Raw genomic sequence first — 15,671 nt, forward strand, 5'->3', positions numbered from 1 at the left:
TTAAAGAACCCCAGGTGGTCAAAATTATTCCGGAGCCCTCCACTACGGCGTGCCTCATAATCAGGACTGGTCTTGGCACTTTAAACCCCAGAAAGAAGAAAAGGACGATTCTCTGTCTACGTTGTCGGAGGTTCCCATAATATCTAGAAATGTTCTCCATAAAGGTCTATTCTGAGCTTCTGAAATCTCCGTGCACTGAGCTAGTACAAACATATCCTCTAAGCGTCTGCCTCGTCAGACCGCATTCTGCAGCTCCCCCAGTACACAGTTTTTCTGCAACCACTTCGACAGCTGCAATTTTGTGGCTCCCATTGCCATTTTATATATCACCGACGTTACTTTACATGGTCTGCACGAGCTCGTCTCATCCTAATCACCTTTGCCTATGTAGATGACGTTCATCTTGCATTCACGCCATCCAACCGGCAATTTTATTCGTTTTATTCACTTGCACAATGGCATTAGTCAGCAGTGACTTGCTCTTTGGACCGATGTTTTATTGCGATAGCAGTTTTACGGACACTCCAAGGGCTTTTTTGCCGTCGCCGTCGTCATCGTCGTCGCTGTCGTCGCCACCGTGATGTTCTATATAATGTTCAAAGGCGATAATAGACACTTTTAGTATTGCGGAAACGGCACCACGCTAAACGCAATGAAATAGCGGGGTCAGACTACGCATGCTCAGAACGCTATTTCAGTTTTGCGGGTAGCGTGCGTCCGCTATTTTTCAAATATAGCGGAGACGCTAAACGCTCGCTAAGTTTCTAGCGTTGCAAACATGGTGGCACCCTCGGCCCGAGTGCTTGACATGCAGGCTCGTTTCAAGGCTTGGCGTGGATCCACACGGCTAGTTTGGTAGTCGAGCTGCTCAGTTTGCTGCTTTGACTACTCGCAGCTAGATGGTTTCGCGCTTAGCGGCGCATCGTTGTCTTACGCTATACTAAAACTCTATCGAACAGCGTTCCGCAAAGATTTAGCGTGCGTTACACGCTAACGCTAACGCAAGCATTTTCCGCAATACTAAAAGTCTCTAATATCCTCGCCGCGCGCCGTACGTTGTGTGTGCGAGTGAACACGTGCGAGGCTGAGCTGGCAACCGCAGCTTAAGCTCACGCACGCGAGAGAGGATTAGGGATGGTCGATTAAATATTTTAATCGATTAACGATTAATCGTTCGTCGGTTTAGCCTATAATCGATTAATCGCTTTCGATGCGGGGCTTTTCGTCGATTAATCGATTAATCGACTTTTTTTTCCGGCGCTTTAAAAAGGCTGAAACACAGTTATCTACTCACGTAAGTACCCATTATAACGTTTGAAAGGTGGAACCAGGATAAGAAATACAAGGGTATAACCTTTGATAAAGAATAATGTTTGACTTCTTGAAGGCCAACTATAATTGCCACTAGGGACTAGTGAAGGAATAAACAATATACAGGGTGTTCATATTTAAGTTTTACGGAATTTTTCAGAATTGCCTGTGGCAGGTAGCATAATTCTTATCGTTGAGCTGGGTTATTCGAAGAGGCGGACATTAGTAGCACGAAAAATTTAAATACATATTTGACTAATTAACAAACATTGAGTAATGAACTTCTTAGTTAATTACTTTACGAAACATATTACAATTTATGAATTGTAGCCGATGAGTTCGCAAGACCCACTTGAAAGGAATTTACAGGATGACACCAGTTTCAAGATATTATTTCTCGAAGTGTGGGACGAAATACATGGGCATTCCAGTTACTTTTGTACTTCAAGGCATTTTGGTAAAAATGTAAGTGGAACAACAGCGTTTCTTTACGGCGAGTTTGATGGTGCATATCTCCGAACTGGTGTCATTCTGGAAATTCAGTAAGTTCTTGATGAGGGCTAGTTGGTTCATAATTTGGAACTGAGGTTTGAACAGCGCGAAGAAAACAAGGACACGAAGAAACAAATACCACAAGCAAGCGCTTGTTTGTGGTATTTGTTTCTTCGTGTCCTTGTTTTCTTCGCGCTGTTCAAACCTCAGTTCCAAAATCTGGAAATTAATTCCTAGTGGATACGCCTGACAAGTGGATACGCCTGTTTTCTAGTGTACCAGCAGGCGTTCATCAAGGCTCAGTCCTCGGTCCACTTCTCTTTTACAGCGAAAGCTGTATATGGCTAGGCGAAACGAAAAACCATTCGTCCCATGTTTCGATAAACGTCTCCATTGGCTGCGCCGTCATTACGTCGTTCTCTACGTCGCACCCAAGCGCGCGCGCCATTGGCAGCTAGCGCCGTTAGTTACATCGTTAGCGAACGCGTTCCCGCCATTGCCACGTTGACGCTGCTCTGCCCGAAACGCCTCCTCCTCGGCTCGTCGTTGTCGCATGCGTTCGATATCTCGAGTTAGCTCGGCGTAGCATCCGCCCGCCAATGGCGCTTGCGTTCCACCTCGTGATTTCAACGTGGACGTTTCGTCGCAGCCGAAGCCAAAATGCCGCCCGAGAAACTCCCGCCGAAAGCGGGCGTTGCCCCGGCGAACGCGTTCCCGCCATTGCCACGTTGACGCTTCTCTGGCCGCAACGCCGCCTCCTCAACTCGCCGTTGTCGCATGCTTTCGATATCTCGAGTTAGCTCGGCGTCGTGGTTAGCAGCGTCCGGCCGGCATTGGTGCTTGCGTTCCACTAGAAACACAAACATGCAGCCAATATTTGAGAAACGCTTCAATACATCGTCGGCATTAACCCACTGCTAAACATCGGGGCCGCCCGTTTCAGCTTCGCTGGTTAACCATCTGTACGGAGTGCTTGGGCGATGTTTTTTAACCTATATTAACGATCTTCTGAACTGCGTTCTTTGTTCTTCCATAAAGCTATTCGCAGGTGACTGTGTTCTCTACCGTAAAATTCCTCATTCTTCCGATTCCCAAGAACTGCAGGACGACCTTAACCGCGTAACTGAGTGGTGTTCTAATTGGTGCATGCAAACAAATTAAAATAAATGCAAGGTCATGCGAATATCTCGTAACACTGTCATGCACACGTACTTTATTAATGGTGCACCTGTGACGTCAGTTACTTCTTACAAGCATCTCAGCCTTTACATATCAAATAACCTTTCTTAGCATTCGCATATTGGCTATGTTGCTAATAACGCTAACCGTATGGTTGGTTACTCGCGCCGTAATTTTAGCTCTGCCCCTTCGTCCCTGAAGCTAACTCTTTACAAAACTTTAGTTCGCTGCAAATTGGAGTATGCTTCAGCCATTTGGGATCCGACTCAGTCTTCATTAGTTTCTACTCTAGAAAGTATTCAAAACCGCGGTGCACGCTTTGTCTTATCTAATTATTCTCGCTATGCAAGTATCTCATCAATGAAATGAACTCTTAACTTACCTGATCTTTCGTCACACCGCAAATGTTCCCGTCTTTCCCTTTTTCACAAAGTTTTTCATTTGAACCCCCTTCTAAAAGAAACCCTTCTTGCCCCTCCGTCTTATATTTCGTATTGAATAGTAAAAACCAGTCAAAAGACGAAGGACAGAGAATAGACGTGGCACACACGACGACTGGTTTTCCAGTCGTCGTGTGTGCCACGTCTCTTCTCTGTCCTTCGTCTTTTGACTGGTTTTTACTATTCAGTATGTACCAACTGACCCAGACAGCTACTCTACTTATATTTCGTCCCGCACTGACCACAGCCTTAAAATCGGGGTGACATTGTGCCGCACAAACCGGTACAGTGACTCATTCATCCCTAGGACAAGCACGGACTGGAATCGCGTTACCGCATCAGTCGCACTCATCACCGACTCTACCAACTTCAAGACCACTGTTCGAATGCATATTGTTAATATTTTTGGTTTGTATTTTTGCTGCATTATTTTTTGTTTTTGACTCCACTCCTTTCTGTAACGCGTTCGGGCCTGGAAAGTACGTGAAATAAAAAAATGTGGTTGATCCCTCTTATATAGGAATCGGTATAGAACACGAAAGTGAAACGTGTCTTCACAGAAGTAGTGTAATGTTTATTGCACATTGATATATAATGTCTATTGGTGTTTTGTGGCTAAAGCGCCCTTAGGCGTTGATGCACCCACGCTGACGCCTGGTGGCACGTCTCCTCCATCACGACTACCAACGTCGATGACCATGAGCAACCGTCGTGCATATGGAAGCTGCACTACGCTGCACACGCTAGCACAACGCGAAAGACGAAGCACGTAACTGACACACTAATACAACGCGCAAGACAAAGCACGTAACTGAATCGTCACCGAGTCAAATCAGCGCGTACAGCGCGTCGTAATTGCAGCCTCCGCGATCAACTTCAGAAACATTTTCAGAGCTAATTGCGGAGGCCACGCTCCGCTGTGCTGAGTACGGTGAACGCCACCTAGGTGGCGTTGGTAGTGCTTCTTGATGCCAGCGTCCCTTCGAATGCTGGCATCGAGGCGTCGTAGTGCTGAGACCACCGAAGCGTTCCACTGTCGGTGCGCGTTAAGGCCGGAATACATGGAGCGAATAACCGGCGTCCGAGCGAAGAACTTCGTCGGGCGGCGAACGTCCGACGGCCGGCGTCAAGAAATTTGCCGTCCGCAGCCGATCTGCCTGTCCAAACATTTTCGTCGGGCGAACGCCGCCGCCGGAAGCGTCTAGCGCGCAGCGGTGGACGACAGCCAATCAGGAGGCACTAGTTCCGGTCGCAATGCATGCTGGTGTTTCGCGCGCGCGCGCCTTTTCGCGTCGTCTGCAATCGCGTTGGTGTTGCCGTGTCTGCATGTCTCTGCACCGATTGAGTAGTTCCTAGTATGATCTCTCAGGAATCGCGTTGTATTTGTACATCCCATATCCGCTGATCTGCGAGGAAACAGACAAGCAGTGCAAGCTCTCTACAACAACCTTCAACAGAAATCTTCTGATCTCAGAGGCCACATGCTGTCGTCATGCCTATCTCCCGACTTCCCCGATAGATGACGTTGGCATCGGATATTTCTTTCGCTAGGCTTAGACGCGTTCGAAACGAGAAGCGATCTCGAAAACTACTCAAGGTTATCCATAATACTCTGTCGTCGAAGCGGCCTGAGACTAAGCGAAAGCCGTTTACGCAGTCATTTGCTTCCAACTAAGTGAATTCTACAAGGACAACGCCAAATTCAGTTCGAAGCGGGCGGCCGGGACCGCCGCCAACACGGCGGCCAACGCGCGGCGGCGTTCGCCGCATGTATTGCAACACAGCAAACATCCTGCGTCGTGTCGCCGCGTCGTTACTTGACGCGTGAAGTTCGTCGAGAAAGTTCGCTCCATGTATCCCGGGCTTTAGTGTCATAATGCAGTACTTCTCTTTTCTGCTCGTAGGCGGCGGCACCGCCCCGAGCAAGAGCGCGGGTACACGGAGGAGTGTTAGATATATAAGGCGCGTCTGTGTAGCTCTCTGCGAATGCGTTTGTGGCGCAATGGGTTAAACGCTCGGCGATCTATCGTCGCGGACCGAGAGGTCGTGGGTTCGATTCCCAAATTTTGCATGTTTGTGGAACTTTTTCTTCTGGTTTCTTTCTTTGTATTATGTTCTATGACGTATTTCCGTGACGGAAATACGTCAGTGAAGTCTTGGTGGACCCCGGAATAAAACACTTTCGTGTTAATAAATAAATAACTTCACCGGCTGCAATTGGTAAATTTCAATATACGTCGTAAATTATTTAACTATGAAGTTAATTAGTAATATTTATTAATTAGTCGAATATGTGTTTCAATTTCTCGTAATAATGTCCGCCTCATCAATGATAACAATTATGCTACCTGCCACAGGCGATTTCTAAAAATTCCATAAAACTTAAAAAGGAACACCCTGTATGTTAAAAATGGCACTTATTGAGGAGGGTGGGCGTGGAGGAAGGAGAAATTAGAAGAGAGCATTGCAGCACGACTGACATCAAGAAGTAACGGCCCAACACGTGATCGCCACATCAGAGCGCGCGGTAGGTTTAATGCTGCCGGGTGCAGGGCAGCAGCGCAGCTGAACGGGTGCGCACCGATTTCAAACTACTGCGAACCAAACATTATCGGCCAATACGTTGTCTCTCAGGGTCACGTGCTGACCCTATACTGCGAGGTAAACAGCGAAGGAAATGGCTTGTCGATGAGTTCGCTTTCCAAGACTTGCTGCCTCACGTAATGATCTCTCCTAGTTCATTTCTTCCTCCACGGGGGGCGGCCTCTCTCCGGCCCGAGGCAGCCTGTGTGACGTGTGCTTAAAGCGGGGAAACGCTTGGCAAACTCGGCAGGACTCGGGGAAAACAGTTGACAGTCGCTCTCGGTCTTCGCAGCCGCGCTGTCGTTGCTCGTGCTCCGCATTCTATAGTACGATTTCAAAATTTTCACGCCACTTTAGTCACTGTCTGGAAAACGATTAATCGAACTGCTTTCATCGATTAAACCGATTAAATTAAAGGTAGACATCGATGACGATTAATCGTTTTGCGGCGTACTTTTCGTCGATTAATCGATTAATCGTTCATCGATATTACCATCCCTAGAGAGGATGGCGGCCGGAAGCGCATGGTCTTCGTTCACGCGCGAGCACGGTGGAAGCATATTATTCTTACACCGTGCGCGCGAGGCACGGGGAGGAGGTGACGGAGACGGGAGGGGCGGGAGGGTGAGTTCTGCTTCCCGGCTGCTGCTCACGGAGCTATCTTGAAAGCGATCTGCGACGCGGCCAAATTGTGCGCCCGCGGGTACCTCATCCTCAAAGCGATCTGCGATGAGCCACAGTGCATTCGCCGAGTGCTGGTAGCAGTGGCGCACCGACGGGGGGGGGGGGGGGGAGGTTTCGGGGGTTGTAACCCCCGCCCCCTGAGGCCGACTTAACCACCCCTTTTATTTCACCCTTTTTCTTTCCTTGCGCATTTGAGTACTGAAACTCAGATGGAAGACGCGCAATCGTTTGCACACTCGCAAAAAGCGCATTTTTTGACAATTTACCGTGAATAAATTGAAATTAGTGCTGTGTAAATGGTATTGGCAAACTGTCAACCCTCCCCCCCCCCACCCCCCTGGTAGAGATCCTGGGTGCGCTACTGGCCGGTAGCTTCGTATGCGCGGCGCTTTCAACGTTTAGTTTCCGTTGAAGCGAGAGCCAGCGCGAAGGTCAGTTTGCTCGCTGCCGCCGGCGCGCTTTCTCACTCCAGCGTTTTGACGAGCTCCCGCGGTCATCGAGCGAGATGTGTTCATGTTTACCTGTGCGCGCATGACACCGTCCTTGTTTATTTAGTTAGTAAGCGAATATTTACAACCTTATGCGTCCGATAAAACAATTAAGCTTACTTCGTATAGCTGTCTACTAATTTGCTATCGCAATCGATGCTTCGCCAACTGCGACATTTTGATTAGCTCTATTGGGATTTCATCGAGTCCTGCGGCGGTGACTTATGTTTGTTAAACCCACGCACTTGCACGACTAGTGTGTTGAAGAGTTATGGCTTCGCGTACGACAAGGGGACCCGCCAAGTGCATCATGTGCTGCCTGGTGATGAAAAGTCCCCACAACAAGGAGGAGGAGGAGGAGGATGAGAGGAAGAAAAGGCAGGGATGTTAACCAGAAATGCGTCTGGTTGGCTACCCTACTCTGGGGGACGGGAAAGAGGGAATAGAAAGATGAGGTAGAGAGAGGAGGGGGGGAGGAAGGACACGGTGAGCTCGCGCACGCTCGCGGAGGGCCTGGGGAATTCAAAGGCGTTCACATAGGCCAGTCGTCCTCAAGTAAGACAACAGTGCCTTCACAGCTTTGTGGGCTGACGAGCGATGGGGACGGTCTTCAAGGAGCACCTGCACGGACAACGGTCGATCGTCAAGTCGTCGCAATGCGTTCGATAAAGTTTGTCTTTCCGACTGGAATCGATCGCAGTGACACAATAAATGTTCTATGTTCTCTTCGCTGCCGCAGACGTCGCACGTGGCACTTTAGGTCATTCCAATCAAAGCACAGTACGCCTTCGTGAAAGCCACTCCCAACCACAGCCGGTGTAGAAGCGATGCCTCACGTCGGTGAATCCCGGGTGGAGGTCGGAGTTGGAGCGAAGGGTTCAGTTCGTGTAGCCTCGTGCGCCTTATATTTGGGGTGTTCCACTCTGTTAAAGAGAGCTTGCGTGCCAGGTGACGAAGCTGCCTTCCAGCGTCTGTCCTGGAAAGAGGAATGGGAACGCTGTGTTGTTCTTGATGTGACTCTCGGGCAGCTTTGTCAGCAAGATCGTTTCCACTGATGCCGCAATGGCCAGGTAGCCATTGGAAAATAATTTCGTGGCCTTTCTGTTTGACGTCGTGGTGAAGTTTGACAATTTCATACGTTAGTTGTTCGTGAGCTCCACGTCGGAGAACTGCCTGCATACTTTGTAAAGCCGGTCTCGAGTCAGAAAACACGGCCCATGTACCAGGATTCTCTGAGTCTATAAATTGAAGAGCACTGCGCAGAGCCGTAAGCTCTGCAGCCGTGGACGTCGTGACATGTGAGGTCTTGAATCGGATTGTTAGTCCTCTCGTCGGTATACACACAGCACCGCCAGAGCTGGTCGATGTAGTCGATCCATCCGTATAGACGTGCACGTGACTGCTGTATCTCTCGTACAATAGAAGTAAGCTCAATTGTTTTAGTGCTGACGGTGATAAATCTGACTTTTTCTGAAGTCCTGGAATTCTAAGTCGGACTTCAGGGCGGCACAAACACCATGGAGGAGACACCAGCCTGACCGGAGGTGCGTACCCCGATGTAATCGAGGCACGATATGCACTGACAGTTGTGCTATATGACGTGCGGGGTCTTTCCACGGTGAGTGCGGCGAGGTGGTGGCAAGGGGTCCGGGCAATGTGCCTGACATGTGCACGCATTGTCTCGATGGTGATGTGCGTTGTGAGTGAATAATCTTGAGCAATGGCGACAGTTTCAGCCGTTGACGCACTGCGTGGTACTCCAAGGCAAATTCTAAGAGCTTGCGCCTGAATGCTTTGAATTGTACGCAAATTAGTTTTGCAGGTGTTGGATATAACAGGTAGGCTGTACCGGAGGAACCCAACAAACAACACCCTGTATAGCTGTAACATGGGTTGAGCAATGGCGACAGTTTCAGCCGTTGACGCACTGCGTGGTACTCCAAGGCAAATTCTAAGAGCTTGCGCCTGAATGCTTTGAATTGTACGCAAATTAGTTTTGCAGGTGTTGGATATAACAGGTAGGCTGTACCGGAGGAACCCAACAAACAACACCCTGTATAGCTGTAACATGGGTTGTGTGGATACCCCCCAGTTCTTTCCTGCAAGGAACTTGAACAGATGACAAATAGCCATCAGGCGCTTTTTCACGTGGTTGACGTGAGGAGTCCAGGACAGATCTCTGTCAATCACAACTGCCAAGAACCTGTGACTCTTGCTGAACGATATCACTTGTCGGTTGATTGATATGCCGTAGGCAGACATTGGCTTCCGCGTAAATGCCACCACTGCGCACTTTTCCCACGTCACCTCCAGTCCTCGTTTACGAAGGTAGCATGATGTCGATGAGGCCGCCTTCTGAAGCCGAGCGCGAAGCTGAAGCCGTGTCACCCCCGACGTCCAGATACAGATGTCGTCGGCGTAGGTAGAGAGTCGAACGGTGCTTGGAAGGTTCTAGATTAGTCCAATAAGGGTCAGATTAAAGAGTGTCGGGCTTAGTACTCCGCCTTGAGGGACTCCGCGGCTACTGTAATACTGGGGTGTCGGGCCATCCCCGGTGAGCGCGTAGAATGATCGCATCTGTAGATAGCTGCGAACCCAGAGGTATGTCTTGCCACCAAGTCCTATTACTTCTAGCGCTTTAAGGATGGCTTCATGGGTGACGTTGTCGTAAGCTCCTTTAAAGTCTAGAAACAAGGCAGCAGACAAGCGTTTACAGGCCTTCTGCAATTCGACATACGTTACCAAATCGACAACGTTGTCTATAGACGAACGGCCGCGCCTGAATCCTGTTAACGTGTCTGGGTAAATTTCATAGTGCTCTAGGTACCACTCCAGTCGCGTTAGAACCATCCGTTCCATTACTTTGCCTACACAACTTGCAAGCGCGATCGGACGGTATGACGAAATGTCCAAAGGCGACTTGCCAGCTTTGAGGAGCGGAATCAGGCGACTTGATTTCCATTCCTGGGGAACGGTGCCGGTCTGCCACGAGTCGTTGTACAGGATCAAGAGTGCCATTCGAGCTCGTTCACCAAGGTTACACAAAGCGCGGTATGTAATGCCATCTGGTGCTGGATCTGACGACCGCCTGCATAAAGGGAGCGCAGCTTCAAGTTCGTCCAGAGAAAAAGGGCACTCCATACGGGGATCACGTGAGGATGGTGAGTGGTCAGGAAACACTGTATTAGCGCTAGTTCATATTAGTGCTATTAGCGGGACCAACAAGGGGTAAAATCACATTAAACCACACGCACTGATTTACGTATCGATTATGCCAATGAACCTATTAGGCAAGATAAAGGTTTTGATTGAACTCTATGAGCACAGCAGGTGCTGTTTCTGCAAACCAATCCCCTCATGCTTACGGAAGCTAGAATCGCAGACAGATCTCAGGATTTGGCTGGCCTAGGTGTTCATAACTTGCGATTCCGACTAGTTAATCGCCAGGATTTCAAAGCTGATTTCGCCATTCGTTGGAGTTGAACGATTGCGAGAGCGCACTGCAACATTCACTACAATTCACGCTGAAGCGCGAGCCACACCGCTTGATTTGCAACGTTGTTTCTTATTGTACCCGTATACCCGTTTCTGAAGCGCACGCTAAAATCACCATTTTACATTCATTAGCATAAACAGACAAGAAGGTGGTGGTAGGAATTCAGGGATGAGCTAATAGTTACTTCTGATACCGAATCGAGTATTGCCAGAAAGGAATCTCATATCCAATACTTTTAAAATTGTTTTGGAATATCAAACAGCCCTCTACCCAAATATTATAAAGCGATGTTCACATTATAGAATAGTAGTATTTCTGTCATTATTATGCACTTTATGAAGCGCTGTTTATTGAAAACACGAAATAAACAAAACGGAGCATTATAAAAAAATAATAAGGCGTTCCTTCGCATGCAGAGGGCTCTTCAGAGAGTGTGACTGATAGCTATGTCGCGGGTGTAGAGTGGTTTTCTGAGCACCATTTCGTAAGTTATTATGCCTTGTGGTACGCGTGTGTGCCCGCGGGGTTAGAATTTAATTATTTGCGCACAGATAACGTTATGAAATGCTCAAAAGCTATTAAAAAATATTTAAGTTTAGGAATAGTGTTTGGTTAAACGGGGCTGGTATTCACAGGGACAAAATGAAACACATGTTAACAAAACGTGACGATCATTTTATTAACACGTGTGTATAAATTTGTGGCAACAATTCGTGTGAAACTGAGAGTCGCGATATGTGTGGAGTCGTCCAGTAGCGCGTTTATTCAAATCACCAGCTGGCCCCCATTGCAGCTCTATTAGGAATATTCGAGCCGAATTCCGAATCCAAGAGGGCACTGCTTCATTCTTCATGCAAATGTTCTGAATATTCGCATACTCCTATATGAATGAGAAAGTAAACGTGTGCAAGTGGTGCTGTAGTTGCTATCAGAAGGAGGAAATGGAAATAGTTTTGCAAGTGCGAGACAGCGCAGCACGACAGACAGGAAAGGCGATAATACAAGCGCGGTGTTGTCTTGGACCTCATTTTGCTGCTCTGTCTCGTACGTCAGAGGGCATATAACGCAAGTTAACTACCCCAATATTATTCACAGTTGAAGCGACTATGGACTGGCTATGTAATGCTGGCAATAAATAACTAGTGATCTCTTAGAATTAAAGAATTTGCGCCGAAGGAACGGAAGTGAGCGCTTAGAGGCGGCAAAGAGTTAGGTGGTTTTATAAAATCGGGTAACTTTCAGGGACATACTCGTACCTCAACAACTTTCAAAGGATCCTTTTATATTTTATACTTAAATAGTTTTCTTTCAAGAGCTGTGAAGTACTTCTCCTATTTTAGTTATTTGCTTCGCTGCTCCTGTTTCTGAGGTTTACGGGCCTACGCAGTAGTCTTTGAGAACGCTGCCTGCTACCGCTGAACTGTTTACGTGGTTCACTTCTAACTCCTATCCCCTGCCTCATCCTAGGGCAGCCATCCATTTTAACTCTTCGTTGACGCTCCTGCCTGCCTATGCATCCTTTCTTTTGTTGGACGTGAGAGAGAATCTGTGTTATCAAAAATAAGAACCACAATATACTTAACCTCAACGCCAGGCGTAACGCATGTAAAAAAATAAATGATGGTGCCTCGAAACACGGACCATGTCACACCTGATGTAACATATGACGTGTGGTACCAGCGTTAAATATGTTTCGCCCTTACATGTTTTATTCCTAGTGATCTTTGATGTTATTGATGTATTCTGTAGTGATATAAAAGAAGTAATGTACTCTTAAGCCTTATTAAATACAATTTAAACTTGCAAACGTGGGTAATTATTAGCATTCCTGAGGCAAGGAGTACTTGCAATCTATATTTTATACCAATGTAAAAATGTGCACCTTTATAAAAGTTGCCATACTTAGATGAAATCGGCAAAAGCAAGTTAAGCTTGACTGGAGATCGCTATGTCCTCATCCGCTGTAGACGACATGACTTAGCCGATATCGATAGTGACACGTAGAATTTTGTAGTAGGGACGCGAGAGATGGCACTTGTTGGTAGTATTGATGCCAATCCACTTACATATTTTTTTCCCCACCTGTTCAGTGAGAAGAGCATTTGGAAGAAGCGCAGGAAAGCTCTGACACCGGCGTTTCATTTCCGCATCCTGGACGAATACGTGCCCATCATGAACAGACGGGCCGCCATGCTTACAGACAAGCTGGGCGACCTGAGCAGAGACTACTTCGATCTGCTGCCCGTCATGAGGCTGACTACGTTCGCCATTCTCTTTGGTGAGAGACGCTGCCTCGCAGACATGCAGTTTGCCGCCTTTTCTTTGTCAGTGTTTAGTGTTTCAATTTCCATGTGCCTTTTATTGAGTAGGCGTGTGATCTATAGAGGCCGGATTTTAGGCCAATGCCTTTTTGTTCCTTGCGCTGCTATCGCCCCACTTTGATATATGAGCATGAATTAGAGGTTAAGAAGGACTTTTGTAGTGTTCTTATAGTGCCTATAAATGCCTATTTTGGTGTTCGCGCCTAAATGCCTATAAACGCCTATTTTCAATATCAGCGCCTATGTGAACACTATTTAGCCTCAAGTTTCGCTTTCGAATGCAGTTAGAGACCGTTATTCATGTTACCGGAAACACTGACTGTTCAGAACTCTATGGGGTTCAACCTAGTCCTCTAGTTCAGCCAACTCCCGGAAAACAACCGCTAACAGCAGTGAAATGAGACGCGCCGGCCAACATACGCCGCCGCGCTGACATGGCGCGAGCGGTTGGCGAAAGCGAAACCGCGGAGAGCCGTCAGGGGAACGGAGAGGGAAGAGCAAGAGAAGAAAAATGAGATGTGCACGCGTTTTTTTTTTAATTTACTTTGTAAGGTGTTCACCGCCATCGAGTGTTCCTTCTCACCGTACAAGATGCCAACTGACAAGAGGCACAATCTTGAATCCAAATATCTGGAGATGGTGGTAGTTTGCTATTGTTCCCACAATCTTCACAGTGATTCTTAGACTACGTTCCGCGTGCTCTCCAAACACATTTCTTCAAACATGTACTCTTCAAATGGGCGCAAGTGTATTTGGCAGTGTTGGGACGTGTTGCCTGTACAATTCGGACAATGTCATTCTACATGAGAAAATTGCCAGAGTATTACCTGACAGTCCTATTGATAGAACATGTTAATTTCTTAATAAATTGTAGTCTCTCCTGCATTAATTATTTGCCTGTTTTTGGTGTGTATTGATTTAATTGCGTCAAGCAGACATAAAGTAGCGCTTTTTTAAATCGGTATTCCCAGCTTTCAAGTATTCTTTTTCATGCCTGTTTCACTATATGCGACGCTCGAGTACAGTGGCCATTGAACATGAATATGAGCATAAGAGCAGTGTGCTTGTTGAACTAAGCCAATTGATCGTCATTAGTCCAGCAGATTTATGGAACAATTGCACGGCTGTGTTGGCGCCTTTCTGCCATCATAAACAATGACATTTCAGTAACAGGTGCGCACGTCTTCGTTTGAAATTATTTGCATTCATGTAAAAATTTATAGTGCCTATATTTACGACGTTGGAGGCCTAAAACGTTGTCTTGCCTGCCTATGTCCGGCGCCTAAAACGCCCTTTTTAATTCCTAAACATCCGGCCTCTAGTGATCTATACTGGGCACTTGAGGGCACTGGAAAGTGTTGGAACTTTATGCAGAAAGGAGCGTTAAAGGCTCTTGGTTTGATAGCGATTAGCATTTTTAGATACTTCACCCACTTTTCGGTCGCTGTGGCCCTTTCTGTCTAACCGTTTTTCTCAGCTGTCAATTGAAAAAAAAAAAAAGCTAGCTAACGCGGTGCTGGGCGAAATCGAACAAGAGCACCTCAAGAAAAGTAAACCAACGCTTCAGCGTACGTCTTCACGAATATTTTTTTTTTCCGCTTTGATGCGCCACGAATACTTTTTAATAGACAGTTTTAGTTACACGCACGTAGAGGCTTTGCGCACGTAGAGCTTCTACGTGTAAGCAGTGCGCATGCGCAGAACGTAGCGGCCGCGCGCTGGTCTCACGGACGTACGTGAGATTCGATTTTTTACGTGCGTTTCTTGCGCACGTAGACAGCTTCACGCGGGGGTGTCGCGAGATCACGAACAAGCGATAGCGTGCTGAGCGCGCGCACATGGCTTGCATGGAAACACGGCGGCAGGATGACTGGTCATATATTTCATTCCATGTCAACGATGACAGCCGATAACGCTTGCACAACACACTTCCGGGCATTGCGGAGACGGTGACCGGCACGCATCAATGCACATCACTGGCTTCGCTGAAATACTCATCTTGAATTGAATTGTTCATATTTCCCGATAGATGTAGCTACGTGGTGGGTCGCGTACTTGTAGCTAAAAGCGTTTCAGATGGCGCGCACGTAAGGTACGTAGACTGTTCACGTTTGCGTACGTGAAGTCTCCACGTACGAGTAACTAAAGCTGTCTAATACCGCATCACGTGAAAATCCGTCGTAGTCGGCGTGACCGATAAATGGTATCAAAAATGACCGACGGGGCAAAGAGCAACAACACGTCAGAAAATACTCGGATTGACATCAAATTTCTGAGGTAGGTTCCAGTAAACAAAGTAAATGAATCGCTTTGTGAAGAAAAATTTGTACATTGAAAATCGAACCCAGGCCTCCGGGTTGCGAGACGAGCACGCTTTCCCGAAGCCACGGCGACTCCCCGGTTCCGACTAAAGGTGTGGCCTAGTGCGTGGGTCATTGGGCACGTGACGGGGCAGTCAATGGGGAGGAGGTGGCGCCACGTCATGAGTGTGTAAAATGAGCGCGTTCACGAAGTCTCGAGGCCTACAGGTCCTAAGGTGCAGCGCTTTTTTTTGTAGCGGTTAAGGCGTAGGCGCTAAAAATTTGGGTGTGGTTAGGAGGCCGCGTTGAGTGAAGCTTTTTTTGTGGTGTCCGAAGGTGCACACGCTGTGGTCCGTAGTGGCACTATGGCGCACGCC

General features: G+C 47.6%; 1 protein-coding gene across 1 annotated transcript in view; it reads left to right on the forward strand.

The window, feature by feature from the left end:
* LOC119464912 (cytochrome P450 4V2-like) overlaps window positions 1–15,671 on the forward strand; it is a 240,576-nt gene that overhangs the window by 127,618 nt on the left and 97,287 nt on the right. The window contains exon 4 of the mRNA XM_049655595.1: window positions 12,764–12,951. Within this exon, the coding sequence (XP_049511552.1) occupies window positions 12,764–12,951 (188 nt within the window). The remainder of the gene's footprint in view (window positions 1–12,763; window positions 12,952–15,671) is intronic.

This window comes from Dermacentor silvarum, chromosome 9 (genome assembly GCF_013339745.2).
Source record: "Dermacentor silvarum isolate Dsil-2018 chromosome 9, BIME_Dsil_1.4, whole genome shotgun sequence".
Taxonomy (NCBI): domain Eukaryota; kingdom Metazoa; phylum Arthropoda; class Arachnida; order Ixodida; family Ixodidae; genus Dermacentor; species Dermacentor silvarum.